Source organism: Hipposideros armiger, unplaced genomic scaffold, assembly GCF_001890085.2.
Source record: "Hipposideros armiger isolate ML-2016 unplaced genomic scaffold, ASM189008v1 scaffold_114, whole genome shotgun sequence".
NCBI lineage: Eukaryota > Metazoa > Chordata > Mammalia > Chiroptera > Hipposideridae > Hipposideros > Hipposideros armiger.
Window position 1 is genome coordinate 1,453,507 of NW_017731464.1, and position 27,163 is coordinate 1,480,669.

Consider the following 27,163-nt stretch of genomic DNA (forward strand, 5'->3'; position numbering starts at 1 on the left):
AGAGAGAGAGAGAGAGAAAGAGAGAGAGAGAGAGAGAGAGAGAGAGAGAGAGAGAGAGAGAGAGAGATGAAATTATAGCCCAAGATATCCAAAATATACATAATAGGAATTTCAGAGGAAGAGAGCTTAAAAACGACTTGAGTCTAGAAATAAAAAAAAGTAACCTAATAGAATTTTTAAAGAGCTGATTCTTTGGATGAAAAACAACTATAAAATAGGTGAAATGCTATTAAGCCTAATAAAGAGAAATCACACAAATCTATAAAATTAAGAGTGAGGATAAAAACAGAACAGATACTGAAGCATTTTCTTTTATTGCAAAAATATGTACTAATGTAATAGGCACTATCTGGGGACATCTAAGCCACCAAATTGGCTGAAACAATAGAAAGTGATCAAAGAACCCCCTCCCCAAAAGATGCTGGGCCCAGTTTTACAAAAGAGTACAGGGTAGATACATCTTACACAATCACACAAGATATGCATTCCTGAAAATATTTTCTAATTCAAAACTCACATAATATAGCACTATTTTCAAGAAAAGATAATGGGTATCCTATTTACCAGCTAACCTGTAAATATAATTCACCTGGCCACCATCTTTTAAATTACATAACTGTTAATCATTTCTTAATTTAGGTTGATTCATATTATTACACATCTTGTGCATAAGTAAGATTATTGAAATATTTATATCATGCAATTTCCAACTTGCATAATTCATGTACATAAAGAGTGGCACAAGTGTATTTTTAAAGTTTTAAGAAATAATAATTCTCATGCCGTAGAGACTGTTCAAGAGCACAGAAAATGAGAGTACACCACAAAAAATTTGTATGAAACTTATAACACTTATATCAAAACCTAGCAAAGACAATCTAAAAGTAATCCTTAGTAACAGAGATGCAAAAATCCTAAATAAGTAATAGCAAATCTAACTCAATCATATATTCTAGAAGTTCTACTTACAAACTTTCCCTTAACCAAGATTAACAAGCACTATATCCAGTCTTTCTATTAACAATCTGACTATGGTCCAGAGCCAGCTGAAAACCTGCAGCTAATTTAGCATGTTCACTGTAGCTCCCAGCAGATGAGCTGTATGTTGACCAAGAGTTAATGTGTTTGTTCTCAAACCTGTCTGTTTATGCCAGTTATACTAATATGGTAATTAGATCAATATGTAAATATTACAAAAATATGTAAAATTTGAATTTAAAAAGAAAGGGCATTTTATCTATGAAAACTAATTTAATGCTGTTGATTTCTTTTTAATGATGAAAGTCAAGGACAAATGAGATAACAAAGAAAGTGTGAGGAGGGGATCTTAAACTTTAAAAGGGCTCCACACAGATTTTTTTGCAGGTATCAATAATATCTCATCAAACTTTAATAAACCTAAAGGGAGAAATCATAGGTAATACATTTTGGATGTGGTTCATACCAGAAGGAGGAGGTGACACTCAAATGGCAGATCCAAACTCAAAGAGGCCTTGGCACATGTCAAGTGATTGACAAATGAAGACACACAGACGTGGTTTAAAATAACATGTTTATGGTACCCATATATGACTTATAATGAGTCCCTATTTAATCAACTTTTTCAATTAGCCAACCAACTACCTTTCTTGACTGACTGGATAAGACTTCAATTGTAGTAACTATAATACCATGAACAATTGACGGGTTTGGGTTTACCCCAGGAATGCAGGATAATTACATATTATATTAACAGAACAATGGAAAACAAATTGATCATCTTGATAAATGCCAAATGACATAGGATAAAATTAAACCCCTATACCTAATTTTTTAAGTTATTAATACACTAATAGTAAAGGATACAATCTTGACAAAACTAGGAATATCTATCTGAAACTACCAATCATTATGATTCATAGAAAAATGGTAGAAGCCTTCTCATTAGAATCAGTAACTATGTAAGTGTGTTCACTACTATCTCAATTATCCAATGTTATTTTGGAAACAGGAATAAGGTATAACTATTAGGAAAAAAGTGACATATTTATTATTATTTGAAGAAAACAATCTTACCGACCTAGAAAACCCAATAGAATCAGTGAACAATTGTCAGAGCTAAAAAAAGAACTTTAAAAGAGTCTATTTCAAAGTAAATATATAAAAATGTTGTCTTCCTAAATTCTAGCAATAACCAGTTAGACAAAGTCAAAAGGAAAAACGATATTCCATTTAGATAGCAACAAACGCTATAAAATACCTAGGAATAAACTTAACAAAAAATGGGCTGGACCTGTATAAAGTAAATTTGAAATGACTCTTTTAAGGTACATAAAATAAGGCAATCCTAAAAATTAAGAAACTAAATGTCCAATGATAGGGCCATAGTTAAAACTTGATGAATGTCCATATAATGGAATAACATGCAGCCATATTTAAAAGAATATAAAGATATGGAAAAATATTCACAATATACTTTTAATTAAAATAAAATGCAAATTATACAAAAGTACACTATGATTCCAATTTTGCAAAAAATAAATAAAAAGTATGCACATGTGCCTAAAAGATATCTAAAAATGTAGGCATATCATAATCTTAACAGGGCTTATTGCCAACTAGTACGAATACAGGTGGTTTTAACCTTCTGCCTGACACTTTTTTGTGTTTTCTATATTTTCTACAATGGGTAAATCCAAAAAAAATTTTAAATATAGACTGCCTTCTCCTAAAAGTCCATAAAACCCAATACAGCAATGCCTCCCCCTGGTATCATGAGTAGAATTGAACTTCAGACAGGTCCTATCCCTTATGCCTCCCCTACAGGTCAGGAGTTTCCCGTGGCCCTCAGCTTGAGACTTCATGAGTGCATGTTGAAGGCCTGATACCAAAGTCCTCTTCCTCGAGGGACTCACGACCCATAAAGGTGACACATAGGAAATCATTGCAGGCGGACAGAAGTAGGCCTGCTTGGAGCTGCAGGAGCAGACCATGGCCCTGGGAGACCTCTCAGAATCTGCTGGGGACAGCCAGGTTCCTTAGCCACACACACCCTTCATACCTCCGGGACAGACAAAGTCAACCTGCCATTGCCCACAGAGGCTTCTCGTGTCCCATATGTCAGCAGTCAGGGTCTAACCTAGAGACTTCCCTGTTGCCACCAGTCCATGCAAGCCCAACCACCCACCCCTCACTACCCCCCTTCCCCCCACCTCAAGCCCTCATGCAGAAATACAGGATTAAGGAAAATCCCAGCATGCATCAAGATAACTCAGGGATGTCTGTTACTGAGACTCTTCCCTTAGCTTTCTCCCTATCCCTTCATCACAGCACAGGGCAGGTAACCATTTTCTGTTGGGGTTCAGGAAATACTTCCTTTCTTCCTCTCCCACTCTCCCCTCTTTTGTTCTCTTCCTTACTCCCTAGCCCCACCCTCAGCCCCCCTAGGGAAATCAAGAAGCCCACAAATAAACAATACATACATGAGGACTGGATGGAGAAGACGCCATGTTAGTGAGGGCCAAGCCCGACAGACCGTCTGCAAGCTACAAATTAAACATGCTGGTTAGCAACGGGATTAGACAAACCACTTCAGGAAAGGCTGGACAGCCCCAAGGAAGTGTTGCTCACCAACCAGGCACCCTCAGCTCTCCCTTCAGGGAGGCTGCAAAAGTTGTGGAAGAAACGTGCTTTGGAGCTGACCGAGCCTGGCTCCAAATCCTGGCCCCATTGCTTTACCACCCACATGACCTTGGGCAAGCCCTGTGAACTGAGTCAGCAGCAGCCCCATCTGGAGAATCAGCACAAAGCCCACTTCACAGGGCAACAGTGATGAGGGTATGGACGAGATGAAGGCCACACGCGCCTAGCACAGGTGAGGCACGTGGAAGGGGCTTGGCCAACGCCTGTATCTTGCCCACTTTCTCACTGCCTTGACACTACTGACTCAATGTCACTTTCACATGCCCTCCCACCCTTTTAAATGTCCCATCTCAGGCATACTCCAAGTTCCCCCATTATCCCTGGAAGTTTTTTCTAACAGCTGAGTCACATCAACCCCTGCTTGGGCATGGTTCCTAAGCTACGTCTTCTCTCCTCCAGGACAAGAACCAAGGCATCATATGGCTGCCCCAAAATCTTGTATAAGAAGGGGTTTTAAGAGTCTTAAATTCCAACATGCACCCTTATACTACAGCAAGCTTTCTGCATCCTTTTCTGGCATCAGATCCTTGCCTGCCATCTTCTGGATAAAGATGAATCCCTGGGCTTTACAGGATGAATCCCTGGGCGGCAGGGTCCAGAGGTTCCCAGGAGTCAGGACTAGAGGCAGGTAACTTTTTCAGGAACCATTACAATAGTCCTGGAGATGGGGCTCTGGGTGGATGGGTACCAGTCAGGGGGAGAAGGCCATGGGATGCCTTCTAGGCAGAGGGGCTGGCCAAGTACAAAGAGGTGCAGGAACAAAGAAGCACAGCGCATCCAAGAAAGAGCAAATGGTCCAGGAAGGCAGGCACTGGGGCGACGGACATAGGGCTGGAGGGGTGGGAGACCAGCTGGACCAGGTCTTCCTTTGAGCTGAGCAGGGGCCTCTGGAGAGTCTACAGGAGGCCAAGCCATCCTCCCTTTCTGGGCAGGAAGGGCTAGGGAGACACACTCACCTGGGGGTCAGGAAGGGCTCAGGAACACATGGGCAATGAAGCCTGCTGGGAGCTGGAGAGGAGATGGGCACTACAGAGGCATCCCTGCTCTGTGAAGGAATCACTGAGGGAACCCTTGCCTCCTTTAAACTAGCCCTCAGGGCTGGTCCAAGCCAGCGCCAGGCAGGAAGGCAGAAGGGTCAGTGGGCACCCAGCCAGGCTGCTGGACAGCTCTGGGGGTCTGGTCACACGTTGGTGGGTGTGGTGTGACCCCCGGAACAGACCGGATGAACTTCATGTGAAACTCCCAGCTGCCCCGAGACTGGCCCAGCCAGGCAGCAGCTCTGCCCGCCTTGTTCCCATTCTGAACCTCACAGAAGCCTTACTGTTATTTTTAATACAGTTCGTTTTTAGAAAGGTGAGAGGGAAACCGGCAGTTCACCAGAGCAAGAGAGAAAAAAATAAAGCTAAACATAGTGCTCCAAAGATCTGGTCCAGCTTCCGAAATTACACGTTCCCCTTTGGGACTCAAGCATAATTTGTCGCTCCGGTTCTGGGAGCACGTTCCCACCTTCACAGCGTCCCAAAGACTATAACCGGAGCAGCTGGCTCAAAATTAGCTTGAGCTGGGAAGCCGGGGAGCAGCCAGCCCCAGTACCCCACCCACCCCACCCTCATGGGCATGGGGAACAGGTCTGCACGCCTTGGGAAGGCTCCTCCATGCTAGCCTGTGTTTCCTTCATAATCCCCCAGGTCCATCTCCCTCTCTCTCTCTCTCTCTCTCTCTCTCTCTCTCTCTCTCTCACACACACACACACACACACACACACACAGTCCCACTACCACGCCTTTGCCAAGCCTTCCTCTCCCCTCTGCTATTCCAACCCCACCCAGCTTTTGAGGTCTTCCTCTCGCCCCACCCCTTGGGAGAAGCCTTCCTGATTACATAGGCCACACTGACCCCGCAGGGCCAAGGGAGGCACTTTGACCTCACTCTGAGCATCTCATTTGAGATCTCATCTGTCTCCCAACCAGGGTGAAAATTTCCCCAGTGTTCTTGTCTTCATCCCCCTCGACACACACATATTCCCCACACCCAGAAATTCTTCTTCTCTGGAGATTTAAAAACAGTCTCAAAGAATGATGGCAAGAGTCACCCATGACCGGGTGACTCTATGGGCATCTAGTGTTTAGAAAGGTGATGTGTGGGGTGGCAGGGAGTGCCAGCTCTGCTTTGAGCTTCAAGGCCCTTTTCAGTAAACGGGGGGCATGCTCTGTGTGTGTGTTCCTGCACACTATTTCTCTTCCCATTTTCATAGTCAGAACTCCAAGAACTAGCTTAATGAAAAAACAGACTAGTAAACGAAGACCCCAATTTTGTTTTAAAGATAGAAATAGAGACATAATTGGAGACAGAAAGAGAGGCCCAGGGGAAAGGCAAGGATAGAGAAGGATGTGTTGGTAGCAGTTCATTTAGAGTGCATTCTTGGTTATAGGCAATACCTATTTGTTCTATTTTTCTATTTTTTCAAATTTTATATAATACACATATTTATAATCAGAGAAAACTGAACATATCCCTTTTTTTAAGGCAGAGTACTAAATAGAATGAAATACCTCTGTGTCCCTTCTCTGAGGAGATAGCCAGGCCTGCCCTCAGAAAGTTCAAGATCAAGGCCATGATGCCTGCAACACCACCACTGAGACTAGACACACCCTCGGGAGCTTGCACACACACCTGCTCCCAGCCCCCTCCCACCTCTCATGCACACTCATGTGTATACATCACACACACACACACACACACACACACACACACACACACACACACACTCTACCCCAATCCCCAGGCTATGGGTCTATAATCTACACAAAGGACAGCTGCACAGACTAAAAATAAACTGTGGAGTTAATATGCATGAGCCCACCTCATCCCAGCTCACCACCACAGAGAAGACTTCAAGAGGCCAGGCACCCACCCACGATGGACCGTCCTCATCCCCAGAAATAGGCGCTGACCTATGAGCCTTGGAAGGCCAAGGGGACAGACCTGCCTTATGCATACATTTTGTATTATCTCTAGAATTGACCACGCTTGAGAGAAAACACTTGTAGAATCCTGAGGAACGCTCTGCTGTATCAGCCCACCGACCCGAACATCAAGAAAGTCTGAGGTGACATTTCCTAACGGGTGCATGATGGTGAGGAGGCTCATCAGCAGAGAAGGTGCAACTGACGAAGGCGACAGGAGGGACCGAGACAGAAGCCAGATCTGGCAGGAGCGTATTTGAAGCTGGGGAGGAGCCCTCCGCTGGGTCCATAGCCAGGACCTGGCGAGCACAGCATCACTGTGAGAATGAACCAGGCTGCCGAGAAACATGGGTTGAACAAACAGGAGCCAGGCGAGATCCCAATTCTGCCAGACTTCTTGTCCCTCCCATCCCCAGAGGCCAGGGCCCTCCATTCTATGTGGACTGAGGGAGTGGGGACGGGATGAATAATCTGGCACACCATTTGGAACTGGAACCCACGGCCTAGTGGATCAGCCTTGGAATGCCTGGGCCTCCCAAGTGTCAGGGGATGTGCAGGAAAGATGCCGTGAGTAAGACCTCCTGGGCCAGCCAAATCAGACCAGGGGATCTCAGAGAAAAACACCATACAAAATCGGTTTTTCCCAAAGCCTCCATCAGACTCCATCAGGGCAGGGCTTCCTGCTGGCCTCCAGACTCCTTAAGAAGAGGGCTATGTCTCCTCCATCTGACAGGGAGCTCAGTGAGGGCCAAGCCTCCTCCATCAGAGTCTCATGTCCTCCGTCTCCTGGCCCACCTTTGAGACCCTGTGAGCCTGTCCCCATGTGGGCACGCATCCAAAAACGCAGGTCCCAGCTCCCCGCCCTCTGCCTGGCTGGCAGCTCTAGTCAGAGTGGTCGTATGCTCCCACAAAGAGCGCAGACCCTGCTCTGGCTCAGACCCCAGCCCCGGTTCACTCATGTCAACACCAGGAGGACATCCAGACTAGGCCTCCTCACCGTCTGCCTCTGGCCGTGCTGGTAGCCAGCAGGAACCAAAATAGTCCCTCCCCCTCTGCATCTGTAGACATTTTGAGGGCAGCACACACAGAACAGAAAGCCTGCTGGGCAAACCTCCCTGCATAGACTCAGGCAGCCCACTGAAGGAGTGGAAAACAGGAGCCAGGATCGTGCAAACTGAAGTTTGGGGCTCATTCTCTGCCTAATTCAGCTCCAAATGCCCACAGAGTCACTAACATTGAGTATAGCTGAATCCTGTGTAGGACCATCTGAAATTTCCACTTGGGTTTCCTCAGTCAAGAGAAGCTCCTTCTTAGACCCCTTCCAGAGAGTAGGCAGGTCATGCATCCATCCACCTACCCATCCATCTGTCCATCCATCCACCCACTCAAGCAGACGTCACTGAACACCTCCTTCTAAGCCAGGCCCAGTGATGGGCATTAAGGACACGGAGAGGAATGGACCCAGTCACTGCTCTAAACCTAGTCTAGGAAAGATGCTGCCATTTACAGACACAAGAAGGACCTGAGGCAAGTGCAGTGACAAAATATAGACGGGACTTGCGGGAAAAGGGGAGGAGCCAGAGAAGGACCCTGGACACAGGTGACCACAACTAAGTTAAGTCTTAAAGAATAACCAGCAGTTGCCAGAGGTGTCTCCAACATAAAGGGTGGTGGGGCGGAGCCCTGGAGAGCCATGGACACGGGGGAAACTGAGAGTTCAGGACTTCTGAGTACTCTCAGCATCAGTGAAACTATAGAGCAAGACCTCTTGTTTTGCTAGCAGCAAGGGCTGAACACCAGAGACAGTCCCTTGGAAGTGGCACAAAGGTATAAGAGATGAAATCAGAGAACTTAGCCCGAAATGTCAGCGGGAAGTCCCTATAAACACATCTCTAGGGACAGCTTTGAGGATCCTGAGTCCAATACCCAAGTTTGTTCTGCTCTCAGGGCTAATATTAGATTGACAGTTTAAAGAAAACAAAGCCCTCTGAAGTGCCACACTATCCCTGGGTGAATAAAGAGGCCGTGGGCTTGAGGACATAACTGCTACCTACATCAGCTAGGAGGCCCTGCCTCCAGGCAGCCAGGAAACTCTGGGGGCCCCAGGTGCCAGGGGTGTGACCAGCATCGTGTGATGCCGAGAGGAAGGCGACAACCTAGAACAGATGGCCAGTGAAAGGCTGGTGCCTTTCACCATGGGGCCTTTCTCCATCCCCACTGTAGGAAGGACTGGTTGGTCTCAGCCTGACAGGACACAGAGCCACCCCAGGACCCTAGGTGAGGAGAGTCCTCCCCCCTCAGTAAGAGATGATGCCACAGACCTCCTGCCATGCTGTTTGACATGGGTGTCTGAGTCACCAGCTGGCCGTAGGTTGCCGACCAAGTACATAACAAAGGGACACCTCTTACATGCTGCAGAGTGGAAAACCCTTGAAAGAAGGCCCCTCTCCTGCCCGTCTCCCTTCCTTTTTCCTGGAGGTGGAGGAATGTAATGAGAGAGGCTATTGGCTTAGACACAGACCCCTCCTTTTGAGCTGCCTCCAAGTGGCACCAAGCACAAGTCCAGAGGGTCCTGTCTGAAGCGAGGCGATGGGACTGGAGCACCCCCAGAGTATCCAGTCACCACCTCTTTGTTCTGCCTTCTCTCTCATTTGCTCTTCCCACCCAGATTTCCTGGGTGACCTCAAGGGGAGAGCCCTCAACATGGCTCTCAAGGTAGAGGGGCCACTTTTCTCACATGATTTGGGAAAAATGATTGTGTCTCACCCAGAGGACCACACACAGCTTCCGCCCAACCCTTCCACCCGACTCCCAACCAGACTGAAAGCTCCATCTAGGTCCCTCCACCTATACAGGGTCCAGAGGGAGACATCTTGTAGACACCATGTGATGAGGAAGCGAGGGGAGGAGGAGTGGGAGAGATGGGGGAGGGGGCGATCTAGGCGAGCTCCTGGTGGGAACCAGAGTCTCTCCCCTGGGGCCCAGCCTCCTACCTGGATGGGGATAAGAGGCTCCTTGTCGTCGATGTCAATGAGCACGTCTTCCCCAGAACTGAGTAAGCTCACATCATCTGTAGGGGACAGGGTGTCCAGGCCTGAGAGGGGGCTGCCTCTGGGGGCTCGCCCCTCCTCAGCCACAAGACTCAGCCAGGGGGCAATGAGACAAAACCCCTCAGTTTCGCCACACTTCTCAATCTGTGTCTTTCTCTTCCCCCCACCCATTTCTTCCCTCTCCTGTTTCTGTCTCTCCCACCTTCCTTCACATTCCCTGTCTCAAGTCTGTCTTCCTCTCGCATTTCCCTCCTCTCTCCTCATCCCATTAAATCCCTGAATCTCTCTGTCCCTCAACTCTTCCTGAACCACCTCCCACTTCAGCTCTCGCCTCTCAGCCCCCATGGGCACATGTACCCAGACCAGAGCCAGGCGGTACCCTGAAGAAGGCAAACCCCGCCCTTCTCGTCAGCTGAGCAGAAACCACCCCTCATTCAGGTCCCAGTAAAAGGAGGCCTTTGGGACACATCCCTCTGCCCCAGCCCTCCCCATCAACAGCCCCTCCCCCTACCTGGGCCGCCCTGTGGGGATGGACTCTCCTCTGAGTAGGGGTCACACAGGAAGCTCTCCAGGGAACGGATGGTACATTGGCCCACCACAGGCCGGCGGCCAAACTGGCGGTTATCAATGACCTTGACCACGATAGGGGGACAGTAGAGCTCCTCCCTGGGCAGCATCTGGGCAGAGGAAAAGGGAAGCTCTGAGCAGCGGGCTGAACCCACCTCTGAGAGGTATCAGAGGAGGGAGCGGGGGTCCCGTCTTCACAGGACAAGCCCACAGATGAGAGAGAATGACTATAAACCCACAAACAACCCCCAGAGGCCATTAACTCCACAGTGATGGTTGGCTGAGCCCAGGAGCTGGCCAGGGCAGTAGAAGCTACACACCTTTGCCTCCTGCCTCTTGAACGCTGTTCGCAGAGGCTGGCTTTTCCCCCACAGCTTTACCTTCCAAACACATCCAGCTCAGCCCAAAGTGAAAGCCAGTCTCCTTTCCCTGAACCCTCACTGGCTGGGAGGGGAAAAGGGAAGAAGTTGGCCCGGGACTCAACATTTCTTGCAGACAGTCCCCCCCAAGTGGATACTCAAGAGTTGGCTTACAGACCAAGATTCTCCTCCCCACCCTACCCCACCCCCAGCCCCAAAAGCACTTTGAACACAACTTGAAATAATTTATATGCTCTCCTTCGGTGGCGGGTTTGGCTCAGCCAAGAGGAGGCTCCTGTTGACAGCCACTGGGCCTGGAATTTCTATAGTGCTTTCATCTTGCAAACCATGTTCCTTTCCTCAGACTTGCCCTCCTCTGGCCACTCAGCCCAGGCAACCCCAGGAACTGAAGAGGACTGAGGGCGTGAGGGCCTCGGAAGTGAACCCCTCGGTGGGTGCCCCAGCAGGGAGGCCTGGCTCAGGAAAGGCCTGGAGAAATCGCAGAGGGTCAGAGCCCCGGCAGGCCCCTGAGGGGAGCTTCGGGGCATTGAGACCTGCTCTGAATGGGGGAAACAGCCATGGATGCGTCCTTGGAACTTCTGTGGACTGGGGATCTGGGGAGGAGGAAGCCAGCTGGCCCCATGTGTGCTACTCACAGGCTTCAACTCTTCCTCCCCATTTTCACAGACAAGTGAGGTGAGAGAGATGTTGTGACCCACGTAGGATCCCACAAAGAGTCAAAGCAGACCCTCAGGCTGCTTGGGGTCCCGAGGAAATTCTAGCCACCGGGACCCTGGAAGGGAACAAGACAGCAGGTAGGTCGAGCTCACCACTTCCATGAAGAGGGTGCAGATGTCAAAGTTGGGGTTCTTCCGGAGATTCCGGATGACACAGGACTGCACCATCTGGCCCCCGCACTCCACCACAAGGCTGGGGGAGGAGATGCTGGCCAGCTGGAAACTCTTCATGTTCCGCAGGCCCCATGCCAGAATCTGGGGACACACAGTGAGCAGGGCCCAGGAAAGGCTGGGCTGTAAAGGGGAAGGGCCAGGCTGCCCTCAGACCCCCACCCTGGGGCTGGACTCACCTCGATGGCAGTACGCTGGAGAACTGGCTTGATGTTCTGGGGAACCATGTAGATGTTGGCCTCCCTCTGGGGTGGTGGGTAGGGGAGGTCTGTGTCCTCTGACTACAGGGGACGGATGGTAGAACAGAGACAAAGGTGGGGAGAAAGACCAAGACAGAGAGACAAGGAAGGAGGACAGGGAGGGCAGAAAAGAAGGACGTGTACAGAGAGAGAGAGAAACAGAGAGGCAAGGACACACAAGTGGGCAAACGGGCAGGCAGAAATGAGAGCTAAGTCAGTGTTTTCAAACACCACCTTCTCCAGGATCACAACCTGAGTGCCTTGTCCCAGGAGTCAGGTTACCCTGTTTCAAATGAACCCCAGATCGCCCCTCCTCCCACAATGCAGGCTCTGATGCACCAATGAGCTGCTCAGGGTCACCCCGTCTCTGACACACATGCGCACGTATGCACACACATGCACCGCCCACTCCATCCTGACACATCCACTTCACCCCCTCTCAGCCCCAGAGAGAGCTGCGTGCCCTCCCACTGGCCTGGTTCTCCTGCCCCTTGGCTCAGACCCTCCTGACTTACCATCCACCCTGGTGTTCCATTTCTATACCCACACCCAAACCCACACCCAGACACCTGTCAGCCCCAAATGCCCACCTCTCACACCTGTCCACCCTGAGGACAGAGCACGTGCACTGGGGGCCAGAAAGAGTATTCACCGGTAGGAGAAAGAGATATAAATGGCCATCGTCTACAGCGCCAAACGGCGCCACTGGTGAGGCTCCCTCACCACCACACCCCAGAGATAAGCACAGCATGGGTCAACTTTGGCCTACTAAGGGTTCGTCAAAAAGACCTGGCAAGAATCTCCAATGATTACGAAGATTTACATGGAGAAGCAGACGGGGCAAGGAAAGCAGGTGCTACTGTGGATTAGGCAGGCCCTACCACGTGTCACCGTGGTTGGAACACAGACTCTGGATATGAATCCTGACTCTGTTAAGGAACTTATGTCACCTCTCTATGGCTCAATTTTTTTCATCTATAAAACGGTGATTAAAAGTTATCAACCACTAAAGGTTAGTGGGAGGCTTGAAGAAGTTAATACAACATCTAGAAGAGTGCCTGACTCGTGTAAACTCTCAATAGTAGGAATACTAGCCCACATGGCACCTTTGTGACAATTAGAGAAAGATGCCCCTTAAAGCTCTTTACTTCCATGTCAGAAAAATCATCCTATTTTACTAGTTTATTAGAAGAAGACGCTTTACTGCCACCTACTGGAAAATTGTTATAATAAATACAAATATGTGATGTCTGCGCTGGAAATTGCACCACCCTTAGACACAGCGCCCTTGTGCAGTGCACAACCTGCACATCTGTACATGGAAGCCCTAACCTTCAGGAAATGTTCATTATAATTAAAAGGGCTATGCCGGACACTTTAAAGAGCTTGCCTCACGTAATCTCACTGAATAAACAATTGAACCATTGAATTTATTCTCCAAGTGACTTGCTCTGTGTTTCTCAAAGGATGGTGTATCTAGTGGGCTGGCCGAGTGGCTCAGTTGGTTAAGAGCTGGTTCAAGAGTTTGAGCTCTGAGCAACAGCAGTTTGATTCCCGGCCTGAGCTGAGCAGCCGCTGAGCTGCCAACAGGTAGCAGGATGGCTCAGCTTAAAAAAAATAATAATAGGTTGTCAAAGGATGGTGTATCCATCTACAGATGCTCTGGTGTACATAGTGGGAGCAGCTGGAGCAGAGAAACACACCAGCTTCCTTCCATCTCATCACTTCACAACCAGCTCCAGCTGTTACTCCTGCCCAATGACACACTAATGATGCGATGCTTTCCTGGCCTGTAGTGATAAGAATCTCATTTCTAGAACCAGACCAGACCTTGGTTCTAGTTCCAGCCCTGTCACTTCCTAGCTGTTTGTTCTTAGGCAAATTACTCAACCTCAGTGATTCATATCCTCATGTGAAGATCTGGGTTTATAATGCCCTTACAAAGTTGCTCTGAGAATTCAATAAGAGAACAAATATAAAGTGTCTGACACATAAAGGGTGCTTAATAAACAGTAGTGACCATAATAATTACTGGATTGCTGTCGATGCCATCGCTTTTACCATTAGCATTGTTATTGCTCTCCCAAAGTGACTTGAAGAGAACTGAGCCACCGGAAGTATCTCTCAGGACAACACTGGCTTCATAAATACCCTACATCACCAGGGCACAAAGTGGAGGAGTTCCTCATTTTCCTCCAGACCCACAATGCAGGTGACATCATGTAGGAAACATGTACATTGCTAGACTGGCTGAGAGACAGATGCCATCAGGGGGGGCGGGGGGTGGGGGGAGGTGGTGACACGCAGGGCTGCCACAGGGCACAACTCCAGGGGCTGCTGTGCACATCACAGTCCACATGAATGGTGCCCCTGGAGGGTGGCAGCAGGGCCTGGACAGCCACCACAATGGCCTGGCTGCTGTGAGGACACCTGGCTGGGTGCCCGCTCTTGGCACTCCCAGGCCACCAGCTGCAGTGGCTGCAGATCAAGGGCTACCCCATTTAAAAGAAGGGTGAGGCCTGAAGACCTGCTTGTGGCCGGTTTGTGGCCTGCTTGAGGCTGATATCCAGTCCAACGCGGGCCCGGGGCCCAAAGCCCAAGATGCAAAAGGGCAAAAAGAAGGGGGGGGGGCAACCAGCCCCAAGATCCCCGGGGTGGAGAGGGAGAAAGATAAGCCTTTCTCACATAGTTGCAACATTCTCCAGAAATCACCCAGGAAAACTCATTCCTATATTTCCCTTCCCCCCAGAACATTCCTCTCCTGGCCCCCAAACTCTGGGCAGCATCCCTTAGATCCTTTTTTATCCCTCATTTCCATGTTTCATCTTTCCTTCCAGGCTTCCTTGAGCTTGGAGCTGAAGATGTTCCTCTCTACATGCTGAGGGCCAGGCTCCCCATGTTGAGGGACCTGTTTACAGAAGAGGGCAGGGAACAAGACCCTTGAGAAGGATAGACTCCAGTACCGTTTGGAGGAGACCCTGGAGGAAGAAGGCAGGTGCACACAGCTGTGGAGCGCCAGGCCCAGAGGAGGCAGCAGGGAGACACAAGCAGAGACAGTGGTTAGAGATGCATCCGTGACGCAGCTTCCTTGGCACGAGGCCACCATTCTCATCCCCAGGCCAACTCTGTCCACCTCACTGTTCCCAGGGGTCCCAGGACATCCTTGGCCCCTGTCATTTCTTGCCTCTCCCCAGGACCCCTGCCTCTGCAGCTCTCCCCCCTTCCACCCAGCCTGCAAACGGCCACCATGGTCCTTTGTCCCCCTGCCCACTGTGCAGACCACATTGCCTGTCTGTACCCGTGGAGTTGTCGCTGTGCTTCTATGCCTCAACGCTGACTCCCTGACCCAGTCTCATGCAGTCCTCCCCAATTTTCCACGCTATCTGCTGGATCTTTTCCTTCCCCATTTAAAGACAGTCTCTCGGATCCACCCCTGCCCTGCTCTCTGTGCCCTCTCCAGCAGCCTCCCTCCCTCTTCCCGAAAAGGACTGCTCCATCTATCCTCTCCCTTGTTTCCACACGGCCCCCTGCCCAGTGCACTCAGCTCTGCTCCCTTCATCCGCTCCTGGAAATGTCTCTCTCCAAACGCAACTACAACCTGCTTGTAATCCAACCCAGAAGCCACTCACCAGCTCCTATGTCTCTCACTCCCTCAGCAGCTTCTAACCAGCTGACCTCGGCCTCTTTCTTAACACCATCTCTCTGGCTCCACACTGACCTGCCACCTTCTCTACCCTCTCTGCTTTTTGAGTCTCCTCTTCTGCCTGGCCTTCTCGTAGGCTTTCTGCTCCTAAACATCTCTCCTGAACTCCAGACCCATGGTTCCAACCTCTTACCATTCAGTTCATCCATGTGTCCTACTAGCCTCTCACAATGAACTTGTCCAAAACTGGGTTCTCTAACTTCCCCCTCAAAACCTGCTCTTTTCAAACAGCACCTCAGAAACCCACCCCACCATCTACCTCGACAACCAAGCCAAAAAGTTCCATGCCACCCTCAGCTCTCCTCCCCCTTATCACCATGTCTGATTGATCGTCTGGCCTGGGCGATTCTGTCCCCTACATCTCTCACATGTCCATCCACCTGTCTTCTTTCTTCGGCTCGGGCCACCGCCCTCTCTTGTCTGGATTCATCGGCATCCTCCTAAGTGGTCTCCTTGCCTCTGGTTTTGCACATGTGCTCCCCACAACAAATGCATGCTGTGCTCTGCAGCCAGACGGGGCACTATCTAAGAATGTCACTCTGTTTAAGAGCCCTCAGAGGTTCCCCCACCTACTCAGGATGAAGTCCAAACTCTTTGATGTGGTCTCCAAGACCCCTCACCTTCTAGCTCCTTCTGACTTCCCGGGTCTCACCTCTCACCAGATACCTTTCCCTCTTGGGACCCCAGACAGTGAAAAGCCAACTCCCCAAACATGCTCGCGCCTGCCCTTCTGAACATTTGCAGGTTGCAGGAGAAACCACGCGCTCTTTACTTGTGAGGCTTGAAGCTCATGGGTCCCTCTGTCTGAAAGGCCTTCTTCCCACTTCACCTGGCTACCTCCTACTTGGACTGCAGGTCTCCATTTTAATCTTTCCTGATCCCCCTGACCTTAAGTTAAGCACCCCCGTGGTTCCCACAGCAACTTGACTCACTCCCATTGAAAGAAACAAAACCTTGTGCCATCTCTATGTGCTCATTTGTCTGTGTCCCCAGTGAAACCAGCAATTCTACACACAGGTACTGCCGCTGAACCTTCCATCCAATAAATAATGGATTATGAACGTATAATTGAAGGGAAGGAAGGGTGGCAGAGGGATGACGGGATGGGTAGAGGAGTGGATAAAGAAGCGGCTCCAACATACTGTGTCCTCCTTCCCAACACTTTTGTCTGCCGCGGCCTGATCCTGAGTCCTCGCCAAGCCCTCTCTCCCCTGTGCCTGTTCCTGGCTCCCTCTGTTTGAATGGGCTTCCCTTACCCTCTTCCTGAAACTAACACATCTTTCAGGGCCTCGTTCAAGCTCTCCACCCTCCAGAAAATCTCCCCCACCACTTCCAGAAACTTCTTAGAAGCCTACTGTCTGACTTCTTGGAATTCTGCCTAAGTGACCCTGTGTCCAAGTTTCCCAAGGTCCTAACAGGCCTCTGACATCTCACATGTAGGTCCCGTGGCCTTGGCCAGATGGCCAGCTCTTGTGCCCGAGATTCTCCAGTTTTTTCTGGTCCAGCCAACCTGAGATACACCACCCCCCTCCATCCAGGACATGATTCTCACTAGGGGTGGGCCGCAGTGGTCCTTATCAGGACTGGAGAAGCATATCCACATTGCCAGGTAGGGGCGTGGATGTAGACTGAAAGTGCCACCGGGACATCCTGACTCACCGTCCTATGTGTGACAGAGGACTCTGAGGACCACAGACCTCAAGGGCAGCCTTAGGATGTAAGCCTAATTAGATAATGCCACATTTGAGCAACCCCTTTCTTGATCACCCTCCCCACCCACTCTAAATGCAGGGCAGACCTGGGGCTGCTCCACTGATGGGGTTCTACAGGGGTGCAAGGTGTTTACCAAGCCGCTCCTCCAAGACAAGGACCCAAGGACAAATGAGGCTCTCTCTCCTCTCAAAGCAGAATCTATCCTGATGCCTCCTTTAGTCTATCCATCCTGCTGTCTTGTACAGGAGCTGAGGCCCTGAACTATGTATGGGGCTTCCTCCCCCAGTCCTAGGGGCTACCACACTAGACATTCATTCATTCCCAGGGCAGGGGGGAGTGTTGGCAAGCCCACCCAGCCACCTAGATCAGTCCTGCCACCAGTAGCCCACAGACCCCCACATCGCCCAGCGGGGTACCGTCAGGGAACCCTCTAGACATTCAGATCCTGGCTCCTCAGGGAGCTCCAGGCGGGGGCAGCCAGGCAGGCTGGGAGGGTTCCATTGTCTGCCTGCCCCACCCAGCTCGTTAGGAATAACATGTTGCTCTAATTACACTTCGGAGGAAAAACAGTGTTTTAAATTAAGGCCTTGGGGGAGGGGTGGGGGATGGGGGACCACTGGGCTTATTTTCCTGATTGCAAAACACCAAATTTTTCCTTCTAGTGGATTTGGGATTGCAGGAGAGTACCTCGTGTACATCTCAGACTAAAAGCCACACGCTGTCGCCTGGATTCGGAAGGGCAAGAGTGACAGCTGGTTAGGCCCCTGAACCCGCAGTGAAAACAGCCACAGTGCATGCAGTCCCTTCTCCTAGGGCAACCCCTCTGCAGAGAAGGACAGGAGAAGCCTAGCCGCAGGCACTACTCCAACCACACCCCCTTCCATGGTCAGGACCACAGCCCCTGCTCCCGCCTCAGGGGCTCCCAAGTGAGTCTTCCTCTGCACATGCCCACATCCTTGGGGCCCCCGGTAGTTAAGGAGTCAGCCAGCCCCTCTTCTGCCGCCGTGCGTGCATGTGTGTGTGTGTTCTTGTGAGTGTACACACTCGCACACACTCACACGTGCATGTGCACACTCCCAGTTCTCAGGAAATCTAAAATTGCAGTTTCTTTGAACTCATTCCCCTTGGCAGCACGGACTGCCTTTGTTCTCCAGACAAAAAGGAAAAGAAACGAGACAGAGGGCTCAGAAGAGGCGGGAGAAGGAGGGAGAGAGGGAGCCAGGGCCAAGGAGCAAACAGAGGAAGAGGGAAACTCGAAGGGAGAGCGAGCGGGAAGAGGCAAGAGGCGAAGGCGAGCAGGGGTGGGAAGGGAGGAAAACAGCAGGCAACACAGAGAGACAGGCAGGGGAGCCCGGAGGGAAGCCCCACCCACCCCCTCATCCGACCCATGCTCTCTCCATGGACCTGCCTCTCCCTCATGGAACCAAAGCCTAACCACAGGATGCAACAGTTCCTCTTCTCTGCCTAGAGCCCCCAGAAAGGGGCACTCAAGATGGGTATAAAGCCTGGGGGAGGGAAAATCTTGCCCAACAAACTGGCCCCAGGTGGTGACGTGCCCCCAACCCAAGGCACTGCCACCTGGATCCCTGTCCCCACTCTCTGCCAACCTCTGCTTCAGAAGCAAGCTCAGTGTCACCTCTTCTAGGAAGCCATCCCTACTGTCCTTCATCTGCTTTGAGAGCCCTCAGCATGGACAGATGGCATTTCATCTCATTTACGGACAGTTTGTCACGCACACAGCCTTGGGCTGCGCTGACCCGAAGCCACTGCCCACCGAAGAAGCCATCCTTTAACCACCCTTCAGTCGCCAAAACCTCCTAGCCGGTCTCTCCTCCTGCCCCATCCCACACCCCTGCAGCCAGATAACCACTCATCTGCCCTCTCTGCTCCCAGGCTTTCAAGGCCTCCCATGGCCGGGGGCCCAGAATCTGAGTTCCTGGCTTATCACGGCTCTCCAGGACGGCTGGAGCACTTCTCACAGGGATCAGGCTGGGAGCCTGGAGGGGGATGAATGGGGGAATATAAGGCAAGAGCTTGGCTAATGCAAAGAAGACAGAAAAATCCTGCAGAGGCATCAAGCTTCCTGCAGGAGCCGCGGCAGCCACAGGACTACCCTGCCTCCACCCAGTCCCCTCAGGTTCTCAAAACCCAATCGGACCCAAGACTTTGACATGAGGCTTAGCCTGCAAGTGCGCGGGAAGTGGCTCGGCTATGGGCCCCAGGGCTGGGGTGGGAGCCCCTGGGGTGAGGTTTCCTGGACCACCTCTCATTTCATTCATCCTTGGGGGCCTCAGGCCCTCCGAACCTGCTGGCTTAGCCCGTCCCTGTGCCCACAGATCCCCGGGATTTGCGCCTGCCTGGCCTTGCTGACCCACATCCCGCCTCAGCCTATGGCAGGGCCGGCCCTGCAGCGGGACACTTGGCCCTCGGCAGGGTCTGGCCCAAAAGCTGCAGCTTTGGATCTGCTTCCTGACAAGGAGACCACAGCCAGATCCCTGCTCTCGGAATCTGAGCCTTCACTGTTATATATTACAAATCCAGTTATTAAGGATTTTAACTTTTTTTAATAACGCATCCCTGGGCTGGGTCTTCTTCAGAGCAAGCTGTGGGTTTTGGCCACAGAATACTCTCCATCGAGAGAGGGCTCCGTGCTGCTTCCCTGGACAGGACTCTGATCCCCTTTCCAAATCGGCAGTCTTTCCAACTGCAGCCAAAAGCAGGAGGCTGCCTGTCAGGCTCAATTACGGCCTGTGGACTTGGCGGACCCCACCTTGGTCTGGGAGCGAAAGGAAGTGAGGTAAGGGATGCGAGGCTGCGGATCCCACATCCTGACCCTGAGCTTCCAAACTGCACTGAAAATGTCACACGGTGGTGTCTGCTTCCCGCCTGGGGATCCCCTGATGGCAGGAAGTGGCTGCCCTTTGCCCAACCCCCCATCTGACCAGGGCTCTCCTTCTCAGAGGCCCAGGCCTCCGCCCCTGCTCATCCATGAGGACCCACGCACAGAAGCGCAGGAGGCCATGAGGGCACAGGCGCCGTATCCCCCATGACAAAAGACAAAGCCTTGCTTCATCTGGATGCAAACCCCAAACGTCTTCTAGGAATCCCCAACCTACCCCACCCCAGCACCTAAACCATCCAGGCCCTAAAGTGGTGCTTGGCCCCTTGGGCCAAAGGCAGGCTTCCCACCTTCTTCCTGCAACAATGTCTAGTTAATGCCACCTCCACCAGAAAGGCTTCCTTGACTACTCTGGCCCCTTATGAACATTGTATTCTTGAAAACACGCCACCTGGTCCTCAGCCAGATGAGACATGTATTGCTGTCCATGAGGTCTAGATGACGCTGGCCTCCAACAGCACAGCAAGCCCTCTGAGGCCAGAATCATGCCAGGACATACCCCCAGGCAGCCTGGATCCACTCAGGGTGCAGGGAACGCAATCCAGAGAGGTCTCTGTGTGACAAATGCCCATTGGGGAACCAGGAACCCGGAAAGCTCTGGGGCACATGCCCAGAGGCTGGCCTTTACTTCCCCTCTGTCTCTGCCCACCCCAACCCCAGCCACGGCCACAGCCATGGGGTCCACCTCACCTCCTCCAGGATCCGTGATGTATCCTGTACCTGGACCACATTGTGGGACGTTCCACATCCAGGAGATGGTGAAAGGAGAGGGGAGGGGAGGTAAAATTTCACGTTAGTGACAAGGAGCATTCAGCTGGGGCAGAGATCAGCACAGCAGACATCGCCCTAAGAGGAGCCAGCAGAAACCCTTCCTGTCCAAGGCAAGTGCCAGGTGCTTCTAGCCACGCCCCCACATGGTCCCTGAGGAAGATGGACGTCGATGCAGAGGGACTGGGAGGAGAGGCCAAAACATGGACCTAGAGCCCAGGCATCTCTAGCAGTGACAGGAGAAAGGGGAAAACGGCAGCCGGGTAGGTGGTAGGGAGGCCCCTGCCTTGTGTAGCAGCCCCAGGAAGCAGACAGGCTTGGGGCCCTGGAGCCGCTGCTCCTGCTGGAGCATGTGGACTTGAGCCAAAGAGGAACACCCTGGAGTCCCGGGGGCTGGCAGGCCTGAGAGCGGGAGCTTGGCCTTGACAGGAGAGGGAACCGGAGAGAGACAAGGGCAGGTCGGGGAGAAGCAGAGGGCGGAGTGAGGGGCAGGGGCACAGGGAGGCCCGCACGGTGAGATCTGTGTACCAATTGTGTGGGCTGCCCTGTCAGGGGAAAGCACCCAAACAGGGCCCAGGTGACCACTTCTCAAAGCCGCAGCTGAGCTGGCCGAGAATAGTATTTCCTGAGGCGAATTAGCCCGGGGACCACAGTGAAAGGTTTGTATTTTCTACCGCGATCCCCAGGAGAAGGGAGGGCAGGGACAAGGGCACCAGGTCCCCATCACAAGTGGAGGAAAGCAACCCGCTCACAGTGGGAACAATGGTCTCATCAGAGCTTCTGAAACGCGGGTATGCGCCACAATCCCCTGGAGGGCTTGTGAGCACTGCACGGCCTGCCCCTCAGAGCTGGCTTCAGGAGGCATGAAGTGGGACCCGAGAAGCATTTCCAACCACATCCCAGGTGATGCCACGCTGAGAACCACCGGGCTAAATCGATGGCTTTCCGCCCTGGCTGTCCATTAAAACCCCCTAGGCAGTTTTGAAAGCTACTAATGCCTGAGCCACACCCCGAGAGATTGTGTTTCATTTGGTCTGGGGTGGGGCCTGAGTCCTGGGGATTTTTACAGCTGCCCAAGGATTCTAACATGCAACCCGGCTGAGAGCCACTAACTAGGCTGGATGACCATGAGGTCCCTTCAATCTGAGTCTGTGATCTTCTCAAGGAAAGGCCTGAGCAGGATGGAGACCCCAGCCTCTGTCCACGCCGCCCCTATGGCCCCACCGGGCCCTCTCCTCCCTGAAGGCAGGACAGTGGTGGTGGCCGCCTGCTGCCCTTTCTAGCGTAGGACAGGGCTGTAAACACAGGGAGGCCAGCAGGGAGTTTGAAGAAGAAAAGGAGAGCGTAAGACGTACCTCAAAGCCAGGAATGTGATGAATGGCTGGCTAGAGGGAAGGAAAAGAGCTTCACTCAGGTGCTTGTCACACAGGGCCCCTTCACCCTCCTTCCCTCCCTGGCCAGGCAAACACATCTCCAACCACAAAATGACACTCATGAAATATGTCAGTGATCAGGCAGTCCAGTGCTCTGCAGACTCTATTCCTTGGAGGCCCAGGGTCCCCTTGGAGCTGCCTCGAGTTGGTGGGAGGGTAGCAAGGAGAAGCCAGGTCGGCAGTATGCTGTGTCCCGCTCCAGACAATTCACCTGGAGCTGCCCTGCTTCTACCCGGCTTACACATTGGGGTCCACATTACACTGAGAGCCCGTTTGAAGATATGGTTCTAACCCAAACCCCTATTTTGCAGTAGGGAAGTGGGTGGCCCAGGATCACTCAGCAAGGCCGTGGCAGAGCCAGTGCTAAAACAGAGGTCCTGCCCTTACCTGTCCCTGGAGTCCCCTCCCCATCACAATTCAGCAACCCCCGACCAGATCCTCCTCCCAGAACCCACGTCAGGATATGACCCAGGGAAAAATACATCCAATGGCCAGAGGACTCAGGCATTTCAGCACAGTCCAGGTTCTTACATTCTACCCCAAAGTTAGATCACATCCTGATTCGGGGTTCCAAAAAGATGGCCAAAATCGGTCTTGGCAGGAGGCCTGACTTCCAGAAGTGGCTGTTCAGTGCTCCCCACTGAGTGCAGACCCTTGGTGGGGGGAAGAGGACATACCAGCAGCCCCTCCCCTCTGGCAGGCTCTCCCCTGCCTGTGCCCCCCACCCCACACACACACACACACCTCGTACTCCCTGCCTAGGCCTCTGGGATCCCGATATGGCCCAGCCTCACCTTCTCTCTCTGGATGAGCTCAAAAGAGGCCAGCAGCTCACCCGCTGGCTGGCTGCCCCTAGTCAGCGGGAACCAGGCCAGCCGGGGCATCCGGTCCAGACTCGGCTGACAGATGCAGCGTCCCATAAACTCATCTGCACCCTGGAGAGGGAGGGGGTGGAGAAAGAAGCCCAGGGCTCTTGTAGCTCAGAGTGATCACCAGGCCTCTATCTGGCCTCCTGACCTTGAAACGGCAGCCTCTGGTGCGGATGGTGAGCTCTGCCCCTTAAAAGGATACAAGGACAACACGGAGTGGGCCTGGCCCCTGCTGCTAGATTTCAATTCCCATCATGGTGGGGAAGCCCCTCTGTATGTCCAAATAGCACTGGCTTTGTTTAATTGAATCAAGCTCTGAGCCCATTAAAGAGACCAGAGTGACAAGATCCTAGCCTTTCTCTAATTCCTTCACAGTATAGACATTTGACATTTCCAAGGACTTTTGTGTCTCCTGTTCATTTCACCTTTAAATTCCACCACCTTCCAGATGGGGAACCTGTGATCCCACTTGTCACATCATACGAGTCTTGCTAAAATGTTGCTTTCATCTTATCCCTTTGCTCGGGCACCTTCCATGGCTCCCCTCTGCTTAGAGAATCGGTCCAAACTCCTCTCCTGGCATGGAAGGTCCCCTCGCCGGAGCCTGCTCACCTCTCCTGCCTTTCCTCTTTGCCTCCCCACACATCCTCCACTCCAGCCTGCTGGCCTTGGCTGGCTTCTCACCCCCCAGGCCTTTGCGTGGGCCCGTTTCCCACAGCCAAACTCCCCTCAGCCATCACTCACAGCCCTGCCCAAGCTCAGCCTCTGCCGTGGGCCTCTGCGACCTTGCTGGACTCCAAGGTCAGCGGGCAGCAGGCAGGCACTGGGCCTCAGCCAGCTGGTGCTACAGTCCTCACAAGCCCGGATGCCCTGCCCCAAACCCTCACCTGGGGAAGCCCAGAGCAGGACTGGGAGGCACCCCTACCTGCATGCATTCACCTCACTGCTGGGGGGAGCGGGGCGCAGAACATCCCAAAAAGCCATTCTGGAGTGACCACCAGCTGCTGCATAAATACCCACATCAGCTGGTGACAGTCCAGCACCAACCACTCAGGATGAACCCCAACCACAGCACTGGGAGGGCTCCTGGAGGCTCGTCTAGGACGGCTGTTACCTCTTGTGTGATGGATCATGGAGAGGCTGGGGGAGGGGAGTCCTTGCAGAGCCCGGGCAGCCAGGACAGCAGGAGCTCAGAGCAATGGGCATGTGCCAGTACCACGGACTTGTCCGACAAGATTAACAATGAGCACAGTGCCTGCTCTCCCCAGGACCCTGAAGCCCACCCACCCAGAGGAGGCCACGGCTTTTCCCCCCTGGGATCCCGCCCAGGCACTGCCTACAGAAAAGACACAAGGTCGGAGCAACATTTTATAAAGAGGAGGGGTGACGCTACTGTAAGAGAGACTGGCCTGCTGCCTTCCGGCCCGCCCTGCACCAGCACTGGCATCTATCTGCTCCTTCCGCTTAGTCCCTTGGCCCAGCACCCTCCTGGTCCTCCTGCCTACCCCCTCCTCCGGCCCCAAAGGAGGCTCTGTGCTCCTCTCCAAACAAGATGCTCCTTTCCCACCCCACCCCCACCCCACGAACAGCCAGCTTTTCCTTCCAAGGGAAAATCGCTCAGGTTGGCCTCCCCAGCGCAGGCCTGCGTTGCCCACTGCCAGCTGGACCCACCATCTAGGGAGGCACCCTAAACAGCATCATTTCCCCCACCCCCAGTCACCACACCCTCCCAGAGCACCTGACATCTAGTCATGGCAACTCTTTCTGGAAACATCTTCCTAACCCTGCCTCCTCCGCTTTCATCACACTGCTGCCCCCCAAATCCAGTCCGGGGCCTCTCTGCCACATGCCCCATCAGCTGACACGGTCTCTCTCTTCTCTCATCTTTTAAAAATGTTATTCTGATCCTGTCGCTCTCCTGCTCCCCTGGCCTCATTCTCTTTTCTCCTCCTTTCCAGCCTGCCTTCCCCTCCCCTCAGTCTCCCACTCGCCCCCAGTCTGCCTCCTTCCAGCACCCCATTCCCACACCCCCTCCAGGGCCTGCGTCTTCCCCACAGCCTTCCCTCACATTCCAGCCCACAGCGATCTCTCCCTCCCTAGAAGCTTCTAGAGCTGCGCTGTCCAATACTAGAGCCGCTAGGCACCTGTGGCTAGCTAAAGTCTAATTAATTAAAACTAAATAAAACTTAAAAATTCAGTTTCTCAGTTGCACTAGCCACATTTTAACCACTCAATAGCCACACATGGCCAGTGGCTCCCATTTTGGACAAAACAACTACAGAGCATTTCCAACAGCACAGGCAGTTCTGTTGGACAGCTCTGTTAGGAGGGCCCTGGCTATACCTCAGCCACGTGGCACTCAGGGACCCGCTGTCTCCCTGGAGGGTTCTCTGTTTGTGAATGAGTCTCGGCTTCCACCTAGACTGGGAATCCCAAGTGAGGGACCACCCAGCCACCAGTACACAAGTGCTTGATAAATGTTGTAGAGTCAACACAGCTCTCTGATGGGAAAAAGGGACGGGCCTGGGATCGTGTAAGTAAGTTAGAGACAGAGAAAACCCTGGTTCCTTAACCCACAGCTAAGGGCCCTTTCTAGACCTGTCCCTGCTGTCTGTCGTGGGCACGGTACATGTGCTAGCAATCCATTTTTAATTAAAATAGTTTTATCCACTTTGTAGTCTGTGGGGTCAGGGGAGAAGCCATCAGTCCCAGCCTTAGGGACTGGTTGGGGACCTGTCCCTCACAGCAGTGTCTCTCCCTGGGCCCCTGGAGGGAGTGGGCAGTGAGAGGACGAGGGAGGAGGCAGGCAGACTCACATAGGTGTCATGGTCGTACAGCTCCACCACAATGCTGGGCGGCTGCTCGGCAATGCTGGCCGGCTCGCCGAAGATCTCAATCTCGTAGAAGATGAGTGTCTGGTCCCAGGTGGGGTTCAGGGTGTTCTTCACCACCACTGTCTTCTGGCTCTGGTGCAGGAAGGAGACGATGGCATAGGGATCTGTGTGGGCCGGTTGCAGGAAAGGGAGACAGGACATGACAGAAACCATGAGAGATGCCTGCTCAGGAGTCAAACAGGCCACAGAGCCAAAGCAGAGCTATCGCTGCCACTCCAGAGCAACAACATCAAGCTGGAGCCCATTTCTCCGGGGCTCTTCCCACCCTCCATGAGCAGACTGGTGGGCCATGGTGGAGAAGTAGGCTTGGCTCCAGGCCAGTGGGCACAGGAGTCCAGAGAACTTCCCTTCCTGGGCTCTTTCTTAGGTTGGCTGCTGGAGGCAAGGTCCAGCTGGAGGAAGTAAATGCCTGGATGGCTCACTCATTCATCCAACAAGCATTTATTGAGTGCCTTCTGCATGTCAGGCTAGGGGCTAGGTGCTGAGAACACAACTGGAGCAAAACCATAAGCCATACAAGCAAACATAAAATTACAATTTTGATCCGTGCTTTGAAGAATAGCTATAAGGTGCAGGGGAGTGTGTGAGGGAGAAATTTGGCTTCCTGGAGGAAGGGAGAGGAGAGAAGAGATGTTGGTGCCATCAGAATGGCATGCCTACATCTGCATTTCAGCAAGCTCACTCCGGCTGCCACATGCAGAACGGCCTACAGGGGGCAGAAGTGAGTGTAGGAAGAAAAATTACGAGTCTACTGTAAGCGTCCAGGCAAAGATGGCGGTGCCTTAGATGGACGGGAGGCACCTCAGAGAAGCACATGGAGTTAAGAGCTGTTCAGTAGCAGGTGGTATGAGAGGAACCCTAAGGCCCCTGCAGCTCCCTGCTATCCCCCAAACTCCTTTCTAGCCTGCCAGCCCCAGCCATGCTGGCCTGGGACCCACCCACAAGTCATTCTCTCTGCCTAGTCCCAAAGGGAAGTTGGAGTCCCTAGAAAAGGTTCTTGAGCAGTGGTTCTCCAATATGAGCATGCAGCAGAATCACCTGGAAGGCTTACACGGACTGCTGGCCCCACTCCCAGGGGCTCATTCATCAGGTCTAGGGTGGAGCCCAAGAATTT

The 27,163-nt window shown here is 52.3% G+C and overlaps 1 protein-coding gene across 21 annotated transcripts in view; it reads right to left on the reverse strand.

The window, feature by feature from the left end:
* DYSF (dysferlin) overlaps positions 1–27,163 on the reverse strand; it is a 208,338-nt gene that overhangs the window by 46,314 nt on the left and 134,861 nt on the right. For 8 of the 21 annotated variants that reach the window (XM_019647669.1, XM_019647664.1, XM_019647662.1 and 5 more), the window contains 9 exons: positions 25,972–26,153; positions 23,081–23,221; positions 22,209–22,238; positions 20,776–20,805; positions 11,711–11,812; positions 11,454–11,615; positions 10,209–10,374; positions 9,641–9,717; positions 3,462–3,524 (listed from right to left, as the gene is read on the reverse strand). In XM_019647669.1, the coding sequence (XP_019503214.1) occupies positions 3,462–3,524; positions 9,641–9,717; positions 10,209–10,374; positions 11,454–11,615; positions 11,711–11,812; positions 20,776–20,805; positions 22,209–22,238; positions 23,081–23,221; positions 25,972–26,153 (953 nt within the window). Of the gene's footprint in view, positions 1–3,461; positions 3,525–9,640; positions 9,718–10,208; positions 10,375–11,453; positions 11,616–11,710; positions 11,813–14,733; positions 14,776–20,775; positions 20,806–22,208; positions 22,239–23,080; positions 23,222–25,971; positions 26,154–27,163 lie in introns of all 21 variants that reach the window. The other 13 variants (XM_019647673.1, XM_019647671.1, XM_019647667.1 and 10 more) reach the window with 3 other exon arrangements.